Source organism: Salarias fasciatus, chromosome 5, assembly GCF_902148845.1.
Source record: "Salarias fasciatus chromosome 5, fSalaFa1.1, whole genome shotgun sequence".
Classification (NCBI taxonomy): Eukaryota; Metazoa; Chordata; class Actinopteri; order Blenniiformes; family Blenniidae; genus Salarias; species Salarias fasciatus.
In genome coordinates, this window is record NC_043749.1 from 11,813,021 (window position 1) to 11,830,730 (window position 17,710).

The following is a 17,710-nucleotide window of genomic DNA, read 5'->3' on the forward strand; positions in this document are numbered from 1 at the left end:
ACTTTAACAAATATTTAAAAATCAGTAAATGTAAATTAAGTAAGTTAATATGCTAGAATGACAACAGAAAGATAGCATTTTGGAAAATATGTATATATATGAGAAGTTAATTATTCTCCCCATAGGGAAGAAAACCTATTTTAAAATTTGAAGTGCCAATCTGCATTCATCTTACATATTGCTTCTATCTGTGCATGCCAGGGTCTGGGGGTGCTGAAACAATCCCAGTTTAGTATGGATGAGGGCAGGATACAGCTGGACAGGTCACCAATCCATCACAGTACAAACAATCAAGCGTACACATGTCATTTAATTCAATTCAATTCATCTTTACTTATAAAGTGCCAATTGCAACATAGTCACTTCTAGACACTTTTACAGAGAAAACCCAACATATCCACATGAGCAAGCATAAGCCACTGTGGAAAGGAAAAAGTCCTTTTTAACGGGAAGAAACCTTTGCAGAACGAGGCTCAGAGGTGGCGGCTTTCTGCTATTCCGGTTGGGGTGAGGGGACAGAAAGAGAAAGAATAGGACAGACAGGTACATTTCTTTTATTGACATACATTTCATGTATAAACGGAGAGTACATAGACTACAAGAGAAACAATGGTCAATGACATGTAGTTATGAAACATTACATGAATGAAAGGAGAGAAAGGAGCAGAACTGGGAGCTGGTTCCATGTGGTAGGAGCCACTTGCACATGCTGGGTCCAGGTTATCTCATTCAATCAATGGATCAGTTGTTTTGATTGATGCCCAGTTAGAAAGTGTTTGCACCCATTGAGTCCACGTTGCCTCATTAGATCAATGGATCAGCCGCGACTTATGTTCTGTTTGCGATCCCTCAATCATGGCTCTTGTCCACCTAAGAGACAGCCTCTTCATCCAGGGTTTTTGGTGTTCTGACTTTTTAGTCTCCCATTGTGGAGTGAACTGTCAATCCCAGAGAGAGAGAGGGAGAGAGAGAGAGAGAGAGAGAGAGAGGGAGAGAGAGAGAGAGAGAGAGAGAGAGAGAGAGAGAGAGAGAGAGAGAGAGAGAGAGAGAGAGAGCTTGTTAGTTAGCTTGCGGTCCAGTAAAGCCTGAACCAGCCCTGACTGTAAGCTTTATTAAAAAGAAAGGTCTTATGCCTAGCCTTAGAAGCAGAGACTGTGTCAGCCTCCCTCACAGAGACTGGGAGCTGGTTCCACATAACAGGAGCCTGACAGCTGAAAGCTCTGCCTCCTGTTCTACTCTTAGAGAACCTAGGAACCTCCAGCAGACCAGCACTCTGAGATCGAAGTGTTCTCCTAGGATAGTATGGGACTAATAGCTGTTTAAGATATGATGGGGCCTGTTTGTTCAGGGCTTTATAGGTTAAGAGGAGGATTTTAAATGCTATTCTAGATTTAACAGGAAGCCAGTGAAGAGAAGCTAATATTGGGCTGATGTGATCTCTCCTGCAGTTCTTGTCAAAACTCTTGCTGCAGCATTTTGAACCATTTGAAGAATTTTTAGGTAGCTGTTGGGGCCCCCTGATAACTGGGAAGGATTAGGTCATTATTATATAAATGGTCACAAAGCTGACTTGCAACAACTTTCTCTATGTTTTTAGAAATAAAGGGAAGGTTGGATATTGCCTTTTCACATGCTAGAACACCTAGATCAAGGAAGGGCTTTTGAGGATCACCATTTAAATTCACTTCCATGTTTTGGAATTGCAGGACATGGGAACATGCAAAGTCCACACGGAAACACCCGATTGTTGAATCCATGGCCTCCCTGCTGTGAGGTGAGAGCGCAAACCACTGCTTCACTGGGCAGCCCTGTTGATAGTCTTTAAAATAGATATTGTGTTTTCTCCCTCTGCAAATCACACACATCACATCACGGCTACACACTAAACCCTGACAGCTTGTATGATGGAGGCATGTTGATTTGTTCCCACCTCACAAAATCCCTGAAAACATGAAATAGAGCTGGGCTCAATATACGTGCCTCCTGAATTCACTGTAATACAAACACTTTTTGAGGAACAAGTATTTAAAGCAGATTTTTAATAAACCCCAAATCTACCAAAATGCAAATCTTGTAATTTTTAAAATTCAGACATACATGCTGTAATATGATGTATGAATATGAATATTTTAGGAAACACTGTGTGTGCACTGTGTCTGTTTGTGGAGAGTTATGAAGACTAATGAATATATCCCAAATTAACCAGCATAGCTACTTGTCTGAAAGAAAAGCTTAAACTTGGAGGTGTTCCACCACACTGAATTTTTTACATATCTGCCTGATTTTGATAACTGTTCACATCTCGTCGTTTCCAGTAAAGAAAATTAATCAATAAGAAAAGCATAATTCACACGGCTGAGTGAGCCATCACAGAGCAATCGCAGAGAGACAGTCTCACATGCTCATGTTGACATCGACGGGTGATCTCAGGAGTTTCAGGAGTACAGAAAATTAATGGCACTCATCAAGTTAGTTTAAAATGAAAACATCAAGAATTAAACAGATTGAAAGCATCGGCTGTCATTTTTCTCCTCAATTTAAATTTCTGTCGTACTACAAAATCAAACACACAACAGAGAGTCTGCATCGTTTCACTGGGGCTCTCAGCTTCCATTTGCCGGGATCCTGGGACTGTTCACCTCCTCTCCCAACAATCACCACCGTTTCTCTACCTGCTTTACATCAAGCTGTCACTTGTGTCTTGGCACTGGCAGCCTCGTCCGCACACACAGTCAGAGGTCCATTGTTGAACAGGGCTGCCTCTGGCCCAACTGGGGGCCTAATTTTTATAAGTTTCCTCCAACAATACCCAGAGTACGGAATCACTGTACAAAAAAAAAAAAAGGCCATTCAACTCAATAACCTTTATTAAAGCAAAGAAACATACGTAAATTACAATGGGAACATTGTTTCTCTATAAAAGTAAATTTAACCCAAAATAAATAAACTCTGACACAAATCTTATAAAAAAAATTCAAGAAAGAAAAATTGAGAATGGAGGAATTCTTTAATCATTTATCAGGTAGAAATAGCTTGAATTTTGTTGTTTACTTGTTTTGTTGCACTCTTTGGTCCCTTTTATTTATTTATTTATTTTTTTGCACACTCGACCAGCTTTGACCAGTCAGTTCGGTGGATGTAACATTTCAATAAGCACAGAAGACATGAAGATTCAGGTTTTCTTGTAGGGGAGTCCACATTGTTTTGGTTCTCGTTTTCTTGAGGCTCTTTCTTGATTCTCTTCAGGCTCTTTTATGTTTGTTTATAAATCTCAGTCTCTCATCATATTGGTTCCAGTTTGTTCTTGCCATTGCATGTCTTTGTATTGTTGGTGTTCATTCCTCTCATATTGTTTCCCTGATTCTCATCTGTACAGTCTTGATCTATCCCTGGACATGAGAGTATCTGGATTCCCCTTGTTGAACATGGTTGCCATGCTGATGGATTCTCTGTGAATGGAACCCTGACAAAATTGACCTGGTAATAAATTGTCTCAACTGCATCTCCACTTAATGTTTTTCCAGTGGATTCTCTGTCTGTGGCCTGATAGAAAACAGGTCTCAGACCCCCTCTGCTCTCCTGTGACTTCTGTCCGTTTCGCCCATTGTTGACTGTCAATAAAAAACATGCATTCACTTAGCTCACTTAGTTATGTGCATTGGCGCAGCCTTCACAAGGAGCTCACAGCCTCCAGACTGTTCAAGCATTGGACTGTTGTGGAGTCTGTAACTGCATTAGTGCCAAAAAAAAAAAAAAAAAAAGAGGCAACCTGGTCCAGCAGGAGGTCCTGGGTCCAGGGAAAGAGTGCTCTGTTTTCACCACACATAACTGGAGCACCACTAATGTACTGCTCACCTGTTTAATATCATCAGATAAATTAGTTTTTACAACCCATAAGAGGGAAAAATGGAAGGCTGGATGGGCTAATTGTGCAAGAATAAGTCCACATTGTGGATTTGGACTGCCAGAGACATTTTCCAAATTGTTCTTCCAAATAGTTCGTGGTTATAACTTAATGCACCAAAGATTAGCAATATTCTAGATCATTTGCACCAAAGCCATCTTTTTAAGATTCATGTTAGACTTTACTTTATGCATAAATTGCCAGACATGTACGGTGAGGGTTTTCATTTTCAGCACCTTAAAATGACAGTTTGCCTACCGCTCTGATAGCTTTGCTATTTCTGTCAAGGTCCCGCTGATACATTATGTAAATCAGGTTGCATCCACTCTTATTTTTTTTATTCTTATACTAGACACCATTTTGGTACTACTTAAAATACAGATAGGATGAATGCAGCTGTGAATTACTTTTTTCACACTGTCTTTTGATGTTTAGCTGGATGACAAGTGAAGAGGGACTGAAGATAATGACATGTTACTGAAATCTCTGACAGTTTAGGTCCGGGATAATAACTGACTCTGCCAAAAATCGTCAGACATGAAGCTAATGGCAGCTCCCTCTGTGTTTGGAGAATATCGCCTAAAAGATCACACGATGTGTTGAAAGAAAGACGTCATCAGACTAAAAAAAGACTTAAAAACAAAAAGCAGTCATACTTTTTTAGATTCATATTTTTAAAAATGACAGAGGAAAAATCTTTTTATGCAGTCTGCGATACCAAGATGTGATCATGCAAGTAGGGTTTAATATAATTCAGTTATTTTAAATGTCATTTGAAGCGTTATTTTCAAACCATTCATGTTACAGCATGTTTTTTAATATATCCTAACTTCCATCCAGCTTTTATACAGTTTTATCCTGTTCAGGATCAGAAGGTAGTGGAGCTGATGGAAGCTGGCTGTGGGCAGAGGGTGGGGTTCTCAGAGGAAACCCTCATACAGAAGAGGGAGAACATGTAATTTCCACACAGTGAAGCCTGGCCAGTATTTCAACCCCAGACCTTATTGTTGTGAGGCAAAAGTGCAAACCACTGCTCCACCGTGTGGCCATATCTTAACATGCAAATGGAAAACTTCCAAAAAGTTCACCTTCTGCCCAATTGTTTTTTCTACTTGAGTACTTTCAAACTGAAAATTCCACAACAAAACCGATATAGTCTTTATTTCATGTTGCAGCTTCTGGCACAATATGGGGAGAAGTCAAGATCATGGCTGAAACATGGCAAACGCTTCTAATGATGACTTTACCAAGAATGCATTTGGAGAGAAAAGCAGCAATTTACCCATGAACTTGCATGTTGTGAGTGAAGACTGGTGCATTTGATTTCAGCATGTTCTGTTCCGATCAAACAAAACTCAAGACACACTTTAGTCTCCTTAGCTCAACAAAAATCTTTATTACAAAACATGAATTATACTTTGAGGGTATATTTTTAAGTACATTTTTATTGAGTCGTCTGTCTTTACGAATCAGTCTTGCTTCAAGAAAAAAACACTTTCAATCGACGAGATCACGTCAAACCCACAGAGAGATGTGGAACAATCAAGGGGGGGCACTGTAGTCACATGAGAGGGAGAACAATCAGTTTCACCATAAAACTCTCTGATGGAGTCAGATCCAAATCAAAAACAACAACAACACTTTTAATTTTTCTTCAGGAAAAAAAAGAAGTCAAAAAACAAAACAGTTCAATTACATTTTGAAACATTTGTCATGGTGGTAAAAAATGGCTAACGGCTTTACAAATCAAAGCTCCATGTTCACTTATTATTATTGTTATTTTTTATTCTTTTATTGTTTCGTATTTCACAGTCTTTATCTTCAAAGATAAAAGTGTACCGTTCTCCCGATCCAAAAAGTTATTACAGTAAAATTTCCAGTGTCCTCAGCTCAGCAACGATTTGAGAACAAAACAGGAGACACGAAGTTTACGGCAGTGTTTTTATGGCAGATTAGGCTTATTTCTTTCTCTCCGGAGGTCATCGCACTCCCGTCAGCGGACGCCACTCGGCCTCATACGGTGGTCACCCTCATGACCACCTCCTGGTTATTGTTGTGCAGGTTGTTGGGTCTGAGCTGACTGAGGATGTACAAAATAGTGTAGCCACAGTGGTGGTGGAGAATAGTCCTGACGTGCCGGCTCGCCCTCCGCTCGCTGTCCGTGACAACGTGAGAAGGGTCCCTCTCGGCGCGACCGGCGCCTTTCCCGCCGGAGCTGATGGGGTCGCCTAAGTCCTTTGCTTTCTCATAATTCAGCACTTTCCACTGCTGGTTCACCGCCTGCCAGCGCTTAAAGATCCGGTAAACAGACGATCCTTCATGGATTATAAGGCCTGGGTGTAAAAAAAAAAAAAAAAAAGGACGAAAGGGAGTTGAGGCAGGAAGCGGGGCTACATATATAGACAAACACCTGATTGTTCCAGAGCGGTAAACAGTACAGCGGGTACAGCCCTAATTCCACCTATATGTTCTCAAAAATAAAAAGATTAAACGCGCTGAACTCGTTTGTGGTTATTTTGGACCGGAGTTCAAGGAGACCACATGTTCAAGAAAATCCCTTCACAAACAAATTAAAAAAAAAAAAACTAAACAAAAGACTGCAGTTTGGAGCAAACCACAAACATGCTGGTATAAACGGTGGAATATCCTCAGGTTAGAGAGCAAACAGTACAAATACACACACACACACACACACACACACACCATCACAGCCTCTTCTCATTAACCGTTCTCTGTGGAGTTTGCATGTTTGCCCTGGTGTGATGGATGGTTAAATAGAAAGCACTATGCTGTTACAGCAGTTTCTACTTTTCAAGGAAGGCTTCTGATGATCGTCTATGTTGTTCCTTAGGATGTGAAGTCAGACACATCAGGGTTTGGACTGCAGCCTTCGTTGCTGAGTCGGATGGAGCGATCAGAGGTCAGTGGAGGTCGCCCTACCAGGTTACACACCTCGCCTTGTCCAGTGGGCGACACTGAGAGTGTAGGTTTATGCTAAAGCTTTGTGTAAGCAGAAAGATTTGATTTAAGAGAGCTGAATCATTGTAACGCACTGGAATTATAACACAAACAATCAAAGTGGCTCACAAGTTTAAAATCAAGTTTAAAAGGTTTGTTAGACATCGTGAGGTTTAGTGTTTCTTGATTCATTGTACCCATGTTTATTGTACCCAAACAAAGCAGCAACAGCTTGACTTGTCTTCCTTCTTTTGCAACTGGCTGCAACACAGTTCATTTTGGGCTGAAGTGAAATTTAAGGAATTGAGCTCCTCCAATGTTTTGGAGGGTGAGGTTATGTTCCTTTACTTCTTAAAAAGACATGCCGTGACGTTTCTAAATATTGGTTCACTCCACTAAACAACTGCAGTGGCAGCATGCTTTGAGTTTGGTGACAGAAATGCTGGTATGCAGCAGTCTGGCCATGTGATCAGAGCTAAGGAACTCTCTGGCACAAGGTTTGGTCCTGGTGTTAATGCTGGAGGAGGTTTTACACTCTGCAGTTTCTAAAACAACAGTGTTGGCACTTTTTGCCTGCTCTGAGCCTCAGGACCTGGCAACCCTGGACTCTGACTTCCTATGGTCCAACACTTCCTGACCATCGGAGAGGTGATCGGAGATCACCATTGTGAGTTTATGCTCCATCGTGGTTTCAAATTCTAACTGATTGAATTATTTATCCATTTATGGATCTGTGAATCAAAGGATCACTCCAAAATCTAGGAATGTGACACTTATTTAGTTTGATATTGAAAATGCTTGTAAAAAAAAGTAAACAGCCGCGGTTTTTGATTCTTACCTATACAAACGATGTCCATGAAGCCGTACATGCCGTAGCATATCTGGAAAAGAAGGTCCTGCCGCTGCCATTTGGCCGAGGGGCTGAGCGAGGACCACACCAGCCAGGAAATACTGGCGATGAGGAACAGAGAGCCCAGGATAATGGCTGCAATCTGCACCTTCTCAATCACAGTCAGAGAGATGGCCTGCCACTGGACACACACAAAAACACACAGAAACACACGGAAACAGTCATTTGGCCGTGAACTGCAAAATGATTCTTGATTATTTGACATAATAGCGGAGGCCCGGATTGCCCGCCGCCCCAGACAAAACCTTTCCGGAACAAATTGCTGCAGCACCTCTGCTGAGCACAAGGCTTCCAGATCAGCACATGTTTCCAAATGTTTCCTGTGATTTATGGAACATCTGAATGATTTGCAGAATAAGGATAGACATTATTTCGTCTTGCTTTCTCTGAGGATGGATACAATACAAAATAACATGTTTGTACTCTTTGATCTTTTCACCATTAGATGGAATTTTTACTTACATGTCCTAATTTTAAGTGTAGAACAACGCACCTACAAAATAATACAATCCTAATACGGGATCATCCACTCACTAAGTCTCTACAATTTTGTAATGTACACTAATATTAAGATACACTTTTATTATATGTATGAACATTTGAAAATGTCAAAGCGCCTTTCGATAATTCCCACATGCTTTGCTCTGTTATTTGTAGCTATAGTAGTTCAAATATTTCATTTTAAAAGGAGCTGAGACCGGATAGATGACACAGCTGTAAACGGTGTGCATCATCCTGATAGGTGAGACGGTGCAGCTGCGCTTCGTCTGATCGGATCTGAGGCTGAGGGCCTTTGGGGATACGTTCTCTTATGTCTGCTGTCAAACAACATGGAACATCACGTGCCACTTCAGAGACGTGTGCCTTCTTTTCCTGGCGTTGTGTATGTTGCCTTTATCATTAAAAAAACAATATCTGGAGGCAACTTCTGCTCTTCCTGACAGATGAGTTTGTTTTTCGGCTTCGCTTCAGACACAGTCTGTATGGAGGACTAACAGTGCCAAATGAAATGCTTAAATGTGTCATTAATTCATTATTATTCATAATTTAACTATCTTCCTCCATGACGGACAGCACAGCTGAGGGGCGGTGTACCTGCAGAGGGTTTTTGGTGCTGATCGCCAGGACCTGGTACTTGAAGTAGCAGAGCTCGCAGCTCCAGGAGCCCCTCTCACTGATCCAGCGGATCAGGCAGGACTGGTGGGTGCAACGCACGGAGCCATCACAGCGACACGGGCTCAGCAGCTCCCCCTGCAGGACAACAAGGACAGCTGCATCACAACACCCTTCACACAGCATGTCTATCCATCTGTACACATATATACTGTATATACTATGACTATATATACATATTATGAGCTGTGAATGATTGTGTTGAAGTTATGCAATGAATATGCGCCTCTCTGCAATACGATCATATTCAGCGATACGCAACTGATGAACAAAGACTGATCAGTCGCTCTGTTTCTCTGCCTTTTGTATTGTTCTCTGCCTCCACCTCACAGTGCTGAATTGTCTCCACCGGTGGAGAAAAGGACGACACGACGCAGACTTATTTTTCCCGAGCGTCTCAGATGTTGTTCAGTCTCTATCTTCGGCCTGACAGCTTCACTCTGACAATTGCGAAGCCTCCTCTCTTGCCCTGATTCACTGTCATTTCCTACTACTTTGAACAATTATTTGGCTTTCTGAGCAGCTATTTTGTGCTGGTGGAGTACTGTAGTGACATCAGGCTCCTCAACAAGGTGCCTTGTTACAAGGACATCAAATAATTCTTCTTCATTTCAAGTCTCTTCAGGGAGCTACTGTATATAAGTGAGACATTCAAAGGCTGGACAACAGAAAACAAGCAGCGTTGTCAATCACTGAATGTTGATATTACTTTATTATTTTGTTGTTAAAATTGTAAAATAATTTCAGAGTTACGTGACATCCCACTGATGTGTTAAACATACATCTCCATTGTACAGCCTTGTCTGGGAAAATTCTCCTTTTTTATTGGAGTCACTATGATCACAGTCTCCTCAAATGCTCTGAAATGAAACTGTGTCTTTGTTATAGTCCGAAAATTGTTTACTTGACTTCAGGACTATTACAGCCACATGAATGAACATGCAGTTCCACAACAGCAGTGAAGTGCTGCAGTGCAGTGGTTAGCCCTGTGGCCTCACAATAGAGGGGGTAAAGTTCAAATCCTCGCCCAAGTCCTGAACTAGCCAGACTAAATTAGCTCTGTGTGTGTGCATGTGTGTGTGTCTAACTTGCTTAAAGTGGTCAAGGACGGACGGATGGATGGATGGATGGATGGATGGATAAATAATTCCACAAACATGTGAGAGCTTATCTGGAGCTTCATCTGACCGCGGTGGTTCACTCAGCCCAAAAGAAGATTTCAAATGACATTTTTGGTGCAACGATCAGCACACGACGTGACACACTCGCAGACGTCCTGTGAAAGGTTTCTGGCAGCTGATCCATATTTAATTACGGCTAATCATTGTATAAAAATGAGCACATCTCATCACCATCAAGCTATTTCATGCATCATGTGCGATGAGTGTATAGTTATGTGCTGACTTGGAAGGAAAATACAGTGGATGGGTAATTTTTATGGCTATCATCCAGTGCCCGCCACTGAATATCCAAAGGATATCTTATGCCTTTACATCCCGAGCGGCAGACACTGAAAAAACACGCATCAGTGTGACAGTGTGTGATATTCTGGGTGCGTATTTGCTGCTTCACACCTTCATCTGAATACAGTTTGCTCCTCTCGTGTCACTTTCCTGCAGCCTCAAAAGAAATCACAGGACATCTGGTGCAGGTTTGAGTTGTCAGCACGATACTCCCCGAGGCCGCTGGACTGACAACGCCATCACACGTCTCACTTTACATTTCAGCCTCGCTCGAGATGATGTGCTAGCTCTTTAATTAGTTGTATATCTGGAGGTTAAATTAAAGTTTCTGAGACCTCCAGGAAAGTTTGTTTCTTCAAGGGTGAGTTCACCCGCCAGATTTTAATGCACTCAGTTCACAAAACACAGAGTTTTCAAAAACGCTGCAAGCTTTGGTTTTGTTTTTTTGTTTTTTGTTTTTTTTGTGTAGAGGAAATTTCAGGTGTACTTTGTGTGACCTTCCTGTAGCCTGAAGGAATTATGACAGGTTTGATCTCTGCATTTACAGAGGAGTCCTTAAGCAAATACACTGAACAGATACTGCCTTTCTCTCTAAATAATGAATATTTTACAACTCAAAATCCGTTTACAGGTCTTAAGGAGGACTGCTACACCTGTGAATATTGCTATAAAGCCTTCTGAAGCCCGAGGCTGGCCCCCTGTGGGGTCAGTTGAGTCAATAATCATCAGTAGTATTGTGTCTATGCTTACGGGGAGCAGCTCAGGACAACGTCTGCCTCCAGTGTCACACACCCAGAGCTGAAACTAAAAATTGTAGAGCAGAATTCATTAAGTTTCACACATTCCTAAAGGTGAGAGTCTCAAATTTTCCATCTCAACTATTGCTTGAGTTCCTTCACACCAAAACTAGGACTGGAAAGACATTTTAACTGAGATTACCAGGAGATAGAGGCATAGACTGAATGCCAGTGCTTTAGTGGTTTGCATTTGAAATTTCAGGCCCAGAAATTTGGTCTGGACCTTACATGGTCTTCCTGTGAGAGCCGTGTTTTTCTCTGGCTATACTCCAACTCCTAAAAATCCAAAAGCATTTGTATTAGATTAATCATCATTTTAAACTGCCTGTAGATGTGTGAATGTTAGTGTCTCTTTGTCTAAGATGGTACAGCGGCTTTCCCTCAACGTCAGCTGGGACTGGTTCCCGTGTCCCACTACCCTAATTTGAACAAAGAAGGTAAGGAAGATGGATGGAAGAGAAAACGATTACCTGAACTGACTCATGGAATGACCTGCTTATACAAAGTTACTGTAATCCACTTTCCACAAAACACACAAACCACAAGGAGACCTCGATATCTGACCTTTACCTTCTCTGGCCCCTGGAAGCAGATCCGGCACTGCGGTGATCGCATCCCGCTCTCGGAGAGACTTGGCAGGGAAGAAGCGTCCAGGCCTCCTCCTCCTCCCGCATCCTCTCCCGGGGTTTTGGCTCCTTCTTTGTCCTCAAAGGCCAGGCTGCGTGGCCGAGGATCAGAGCCGTAGTATTCCTCCTCATCGTCCCGGTGAGAGCAACTCAGCTGCGGCCATCCACAGCCTCCTATAGCCAGTCCTCTCATCCTGGGCTGCGTGTCCGGGTCTGTGCCTGTGTCAGTCCTCCTGCTTGATCCAGAGCGCATCAGTAGCAACACTTTGAGTTCATTGAAAAACATCCGGATCCGATACTTAAACATGCTTCAGCAGCTTTACGACACAGGCACAAGCGCTCTGTGGAACAATAGAGCCCTCACAATGACTGTGGCAGCTCTCTCTCAACCATCATTATTATTATTATTATTATTATTATTATTATTATTATTATTATTATTATTATTATGTAGGCATTTGAATAGTGGCATTCAAGTGGACAGATCACATCTTATTAAGAAGTAACACACAGATATGGCACGAGAAAAACATGATAGACTATTAGATCAGCCCATAGCTCTTTGCATATCCTGTTGTTATAGCATGTGCACCGCGATCCAGCCAATGGGGAAGGGTTATTTTTCATGGATAGAGGCGTTTTCTGTCGGGATTCAATGGAGGCTGGGAGCCAGGAACGGAGAGGCTCCGGCATTACAGTCAGGGGGCTCCAGCAGCATCTCCATCCCGCATCCCGGGGTCCAAACAGCTCCTCCGGATGCTCTCAGACCAGCGGGGCTGTCTGAGGACCCCCCCTCCCCGCAAAAGCAAAAAAAAAAAAAAAAAAAAAAAAAAAAAAAAAATGTTTTCCTCGGAAGAGCAGAGAGGATGGAGGCTGCGGGGGGGGGCGGGCGGGGGGGTTGATATTAAATCCTATTACCAGCACAGTCCAGCTCCGATGTGTGTGATATTAGTTTCTCATTTACCTCCGGGCGGATGGGACGACGAGTCTACAGCAGGTGACAGCCGCGCATCCTTTGTTGTCTCGAGGTGGCATCCATCAGCTCACCACTCCTTCCTCCTCCTGCCTCCTCTTCCTCTTCCTCTGCTGCTGCTGCCGCCGGATGGAAGCGGGCTTTGTCCCGCACCTTCGCTTTTTTTTTTTTTCTTTTTTGTCCTCTCTCTCACAGTCTGGATTCTAAGTTGCAATCCGGGCGAGGAAAAAAAACAAAGGCCGACGAACAATAAAAATCCATTCGAGGACAAGTTGTGATGGCACTTCTCCTCTCAGCCACCTCTGCGCCACAAATCAGAGAGAGAGAGAGAGAGAGAGAGAGAGAGAGAGAGAGAGAGAGAGAGAGAGAGAGAGAGAGAGAGAGAGAGAGAGAGAGAGAGTGAGAGAGAGAGAGAGAGAGAGAGAGAGGATGCCAGATATGGATTCCTGCAAACACGAAATGAGCCGACAGCAGACCGCAACTCTCCCTTCCGGGTTGCTAAAAACAACCGCGAATCATCACCATCATCACCATCTTCATCATCATCACCATCATCGCATCTTCACCAAATCACAGCAGCGGGGCCTGCGGGAATCAAACAAAAGTCTCACTTCACCCTGCTCCATTTCCCCTCGCCGCCTTCCGGTTTTGTTCTGGGTTTTTTTTTTTCCTTTCTTTCTTTCTTTCTTTACGAAGGATCGTCGGTTGAAAACACAGAGCGGTTCATGTGGGGAGCCTCAGCACGAGCCGCATCCTGCCAGCCTGCCTCCTCCGAGCAGAGCCGAGCCGAGCAGGACCGGCTCCATCCGCTGGAGAGGCTGCTGCTCGCATTAACGTGACGCGGAGACCACGTGCTGCTTCTCATCTCATCATTAAAAAAACATCTAACGACGGTCTAACAACCAGGGAGTGTGTGTGTGTGTGTGTGTGTGTGTGTGTGTGTGTGTGTGTGGAGCAAAGATGCCATTCAAAGTCAAACTGGGTCTGTGTGTGTGTGTGTGTGTGTGTGTGTGTGTGTGTGTGTGTGTGTGTGTGTGTGTGTGTGTGTGTGTGTGTGTTTATATAAAAACTGCCCCTATTGTCTCTCTGGACACTTTCAACATTGATAATGTTCAAAAATGTAGCATTGGTCACTTTAGATTTGATTTAATTTCAAATAAATAACATCCAGTACAGGATTTCTTGTTCAATTTACTAAAAAATAATTATATTGTGGCACTTCATTTAATTATAAAGAAGCTAATGACCCAAGAATCACAAAAGAAATGCCTCCTAGCTGACATTAAGAAAACATTAAGGCAGAAAAATATATGCTTTGAATAGAAACAAATGTGTTAAAAGCAAAGACACAGACTGTTTTTCTCACATTGTCCTGTTTCACTTCAAATCTGCAGCCAGTCTTGACGAAATCTGGTTGTTTACTGTTTTACAGTCATTATTTTGAACACACAGTTAAGGGAGTGTCACGTGTTTTTGGTTTTCTTCAGTTCTTTTTAACTGTCTCACAATCCGCTTGTTAATCATCACTCTCAATTGTTCCAAAGTGTGCAGATGGTGTTGGATAAATGGTTTCTTTTAGAATAACAAGCAGCCTTAATTATTCCAGACACGCACTCAGCAAATCCTGTTTCAACAAGACATTTAGTACACATCTCACTTTTTGCACTTACTTAGGAGTAGTAATATTGACAACTTAGAGTACACATCATTTTGAGACATGCAACAAATATATTTTGGAATAAAACTAATGTAAATATAGACAAAGACTAAAAGAGACATGAAACAAGAGAAGGAAATGAACATGGAGTGATTTAACTGGACAGCAAGTAGCTTGGAGGTGTTGGGGAACTCAGTGCCACAAAATTTCACATTTTACAATTTTACAACAGTGTGCAGTTTGAAGTGCACAGTGTGGAATTCAGTGTGCGATGCAGTGCGTAGTAGAGTGTCCAGTGCACAGTGCAATGCATTGAGTGTAGTATGCAGTGTGCACTGTGCAGAGTGCAGTGCATAGTGTGGTGTGCAGTGCAGCGTGCGCGGCGAAGTGCATAGTGTGTGGACTGCAGTGCCCAAATTGCAGTGCGCAGTGTGTAGGGTGTGTTATGCAGCGCACACTGTGCACCATCTATGCACTGCACTGTGCACAGCCTAACACACTCTACGCACTGCACACTGCACAACAACCTCTACACGCTGCACTATATGCACTGAACTGCACACTGTACACTATGCACTGCCTTAAACACTGTATGCACTGCAGTACGCGCACTGCATAACACTCTACGCACTGCACTGTGCACCACATACCACACTCAACACACCGCAATGCACACTGCATACCACTCTCTATTTACTTCACTGCAAACCGTGCACTGCAGATTGCGTACCACACTCTACGCAATGCACTGTGCACTGGACACTGCATAACACTTTCCGCCCAACGCTGTTCACAGGAGGGTTCCGTTCGGACTGAATGGTCAGAGGTTTTACAGGCTTGCAGTTCTCACAGCGGTCTGCTTTTTCCATTTCTATTTATAAATACATAATGTATTGACTGCTTTCCAGATGGAAGGACCATTTCACCTAGTACAACGAAAAGTGTTTCTGAACAGGATTGCCAACCTTAGCTTTGAAAAACAGGAGCATTGGCAGCATATAGAGTTCCTACAGCGTGGCACCTCTTCTTTATGTTATGGAGTAGCCTGCCATCAGCCAAACTTTGTCTTGGTCACACTGGAAAAGAAATCACACACCCAAGTTGATCACACAAATGTTCACTGGGGTCCAGGTCAGTACTGCTGACCGGCCACTCCATCATCTCTATTCCTGTTCTGGAGGGAGCCTCTGATAACCCCAACTTAGTGGGAGGAAGCACTGTCACAGTGTGGAGCTCTCTTCTGGACTGTGGAGACACGGGATAGTCACTGGATGCAGAGTCTCATCTCAGTATTGAAAGGTGCTAATCAAACACCATGACTGGAAGGAGATACAACCTCTCTAGAATATCAAGAAAATTCCCCTGAAGTCTCAAAAATTAGACTAAAGAAGCACCCTCAGCAAAAGACACAAACCCCCACCTCCATCTTCCATCCATATGCATTCACACATGCATGAATTTCACTCTGCTCACAAGAGCTAATAAACTTGAGTTCCATTCTTTCTGCTTCATCTTAATATTCAATGAACCTTTCAAATGTTTTTACATTATTTCAAGTATTGCTGATTACTTTGCTGCCAGCTCTGAAAATGCTTCGGTCTTTCTCAGCCAGCTTTATGTTTTCTCCATGAATACCTCATCTTCCCACTTCTACTTGACTTTTCCCACAACCGCTTCTGCAGTTCAGTTCAACCCGAACAGCTGTAGTTGCATTAAGGTTTTACTGTGAAGGTTAGGTGATCTGCTGCAGCATTACCTTCCTGCTGGGCCATGGCATCTTCAAAGACTGAACGACGTGACGAAGGGCTTCTATTGCTTTTTGTTATCACAGTCATGCTAGTTATAGATCGATAGAATCACAAGGAAAACAGTAATGACAACAACAGCAACAACAACAACAAAATCCTCTGAATCATTGCAGTGCCACCTTTGTGTTTTACAACAGGAAACACACATCGAGAAACCAGTCACAAAAACAGAAAATCTACAGAAGTCTCAAATCTCATTAAAGTGTTCAGTTGATTTTTTTTTTATATGTCTTCCTGTTGTCATGCATTTTTCTCCGGACAGTAGAAGCTGAGCTGGATTTTAAACTGTGGGAAGCATTCATGTGGGCCCTAATCTGAGGATTTATTAACCTGTGATATCTAAAGCAGGCCACATTAAAGAGTGTTATCCTCTGCTGAGGGGAGATCTCTTGATGTTCCTTTCATGGTTAGTCCAGAGATTCGGTTTTATCTCAGTGTTTGAAGGGTTTTGTGTGGTTCTTGAAGAAACACTCAGAGAGCTTCAACTTTCCCAGAATGATGGACCTTCACTTCACAGTCATGGCCGATTCTTCTATGTTTTTGATCACATCCCCCTACTATGTTTGCTTATGGAAGTTGTCCTTAATATTGATGCTGTTCTAAAGCATAGTTTTTTATATATTGGATAATGCCAATAAAAGGGATTCAATTAACTCCAATAGATTGTTATTTAAAAGCGTATTTCTCATTTCTTTTGTTTTACTCATTTTTCATAAAAAGTTAAAGTGTTTTCGATAAAGGAGATCTTTAAAAACTTTTAAATTGTTGGAAATCTTTTTTCTCAGATCTCAGTAGAGTTGAGTCTGAGAGGCGTTCCAAAGCAGTTACTGGTGTGATAGAAAGACATGGAACAATCCAACACCAGGGAGACATTAATAGCTTGTTTTCTACTTTTGTTCTCTGAATTGCATGCTGCTGTCACAAACGTATTTTTTTTTTTCATGTTTTCATTTGGCAATACAGTGTTGATGCTCTTTTCCTGTTGGGTGCAGCAAGAACACAATTATCTGGAGATAAAACTTCAATGGAAATGGGACACTGATTTGTGGGGAACAGACTTTCCAAATGATTTGGTCACACACATTTCAATAATATTGTTTTTTAATGATCTCATACAGATGTTGACATGTATTACAGTGACTTGAAACTTTGGAAAAATTCAATACACCAAGATGTGTGTATGTTTGTTAGCTGGCGTGTGTTAATGTGTTTATTATGTGTTTTAATCTGTAAACAGTGTAAATTATGTTGTGAATAAGATTTTAATGGAGGGGAAGATCTGATGACTCAGTAAAAGTCCTTCCATCTGTTTACCAATGCATACTAAGTCTGACAACTGTTGTAAAGTCCGGAGAAAGTTTGTGCAGAGGAAGAGTGTCAGCAGAGATGTGAAAGTTGTGCAGCTCTCCTCTCGTGCACGGTGTGTGGCCGCGGGGCGAGG

General features: G+C 42.3%; 1 protein-coding gene across 2 annotated transcripts; it reads right to left on the reverse strand.

Moving 5' to 3' along the window:
- Window positions 1-5,280: 5,280 nt before the first annotated feature.
- LOC115389085 (E3 ubiquitin-protein ligase MARCH9-like) lies at window positions 5,281-12,910 on the reverse strand. Of its 2 annotated transcripts, XM_030092476.1 has the most exons (5): window positions 12,796-12,910; window positions 11,770-12,067; window positions 8,868-9,023; window positions 7,701-7,893; window positions 5,281-6,237 (listed from the first exon to the last, which is right to left on the reverse strand). In XM_030092476.1, the coding sequence occupies exons 1-5, from the start codon at window positions 12,864-12,866 to the stop codon at window positions 5,918-5,920; spliced, it is 1,038 nt and encodes a 345-aa protein (XP_029948336.1). In that variant the 5' UTR covers window positions 12,867-12,910; the 3' UTR covers window positions 5,281-5,917. The 2 variants fall into 2 exon arrangements, with proteins under 2 accessions (XP_029948336.1, XP_029948337.1); XM_030092477.1 differs by lacking the exon at window positions 12,796-12,910 and having other exon boundaries at window positions 11,776-12,553.
- Between the last annotated feature and the right edge of the window lie 4,800 nt (window positions 12,911-17,710).

What these genes read in the sequence shown, in the direction of transcription:
- LOC115389085 (XM_030092476.1), bottom strand. Translation starts at nt 12,866, where the DNA reads ATGCCACCTCGAGACAACAAAGGATGCGCGGCTGTCACCTGCTGTAGA. An exon ending in AGGGGCCAGAGAAGGTAAAG is followed by an intron (nt 9,024 to 11,769) that starts GTCAGATATCGA and finishes GTTGTCCTGCAG; the next exon opens with GGGGAGCTGCTGAGCCCGTG. An exon ending in CATGGACATCGTTTGTATAG is followed by an intron (nt 6,238 to 7,700) that starts GTAAGAATCAAA and finishes TTTTACACCCAG; the next exon opens with GCCTTATAATCCATGAAGGA.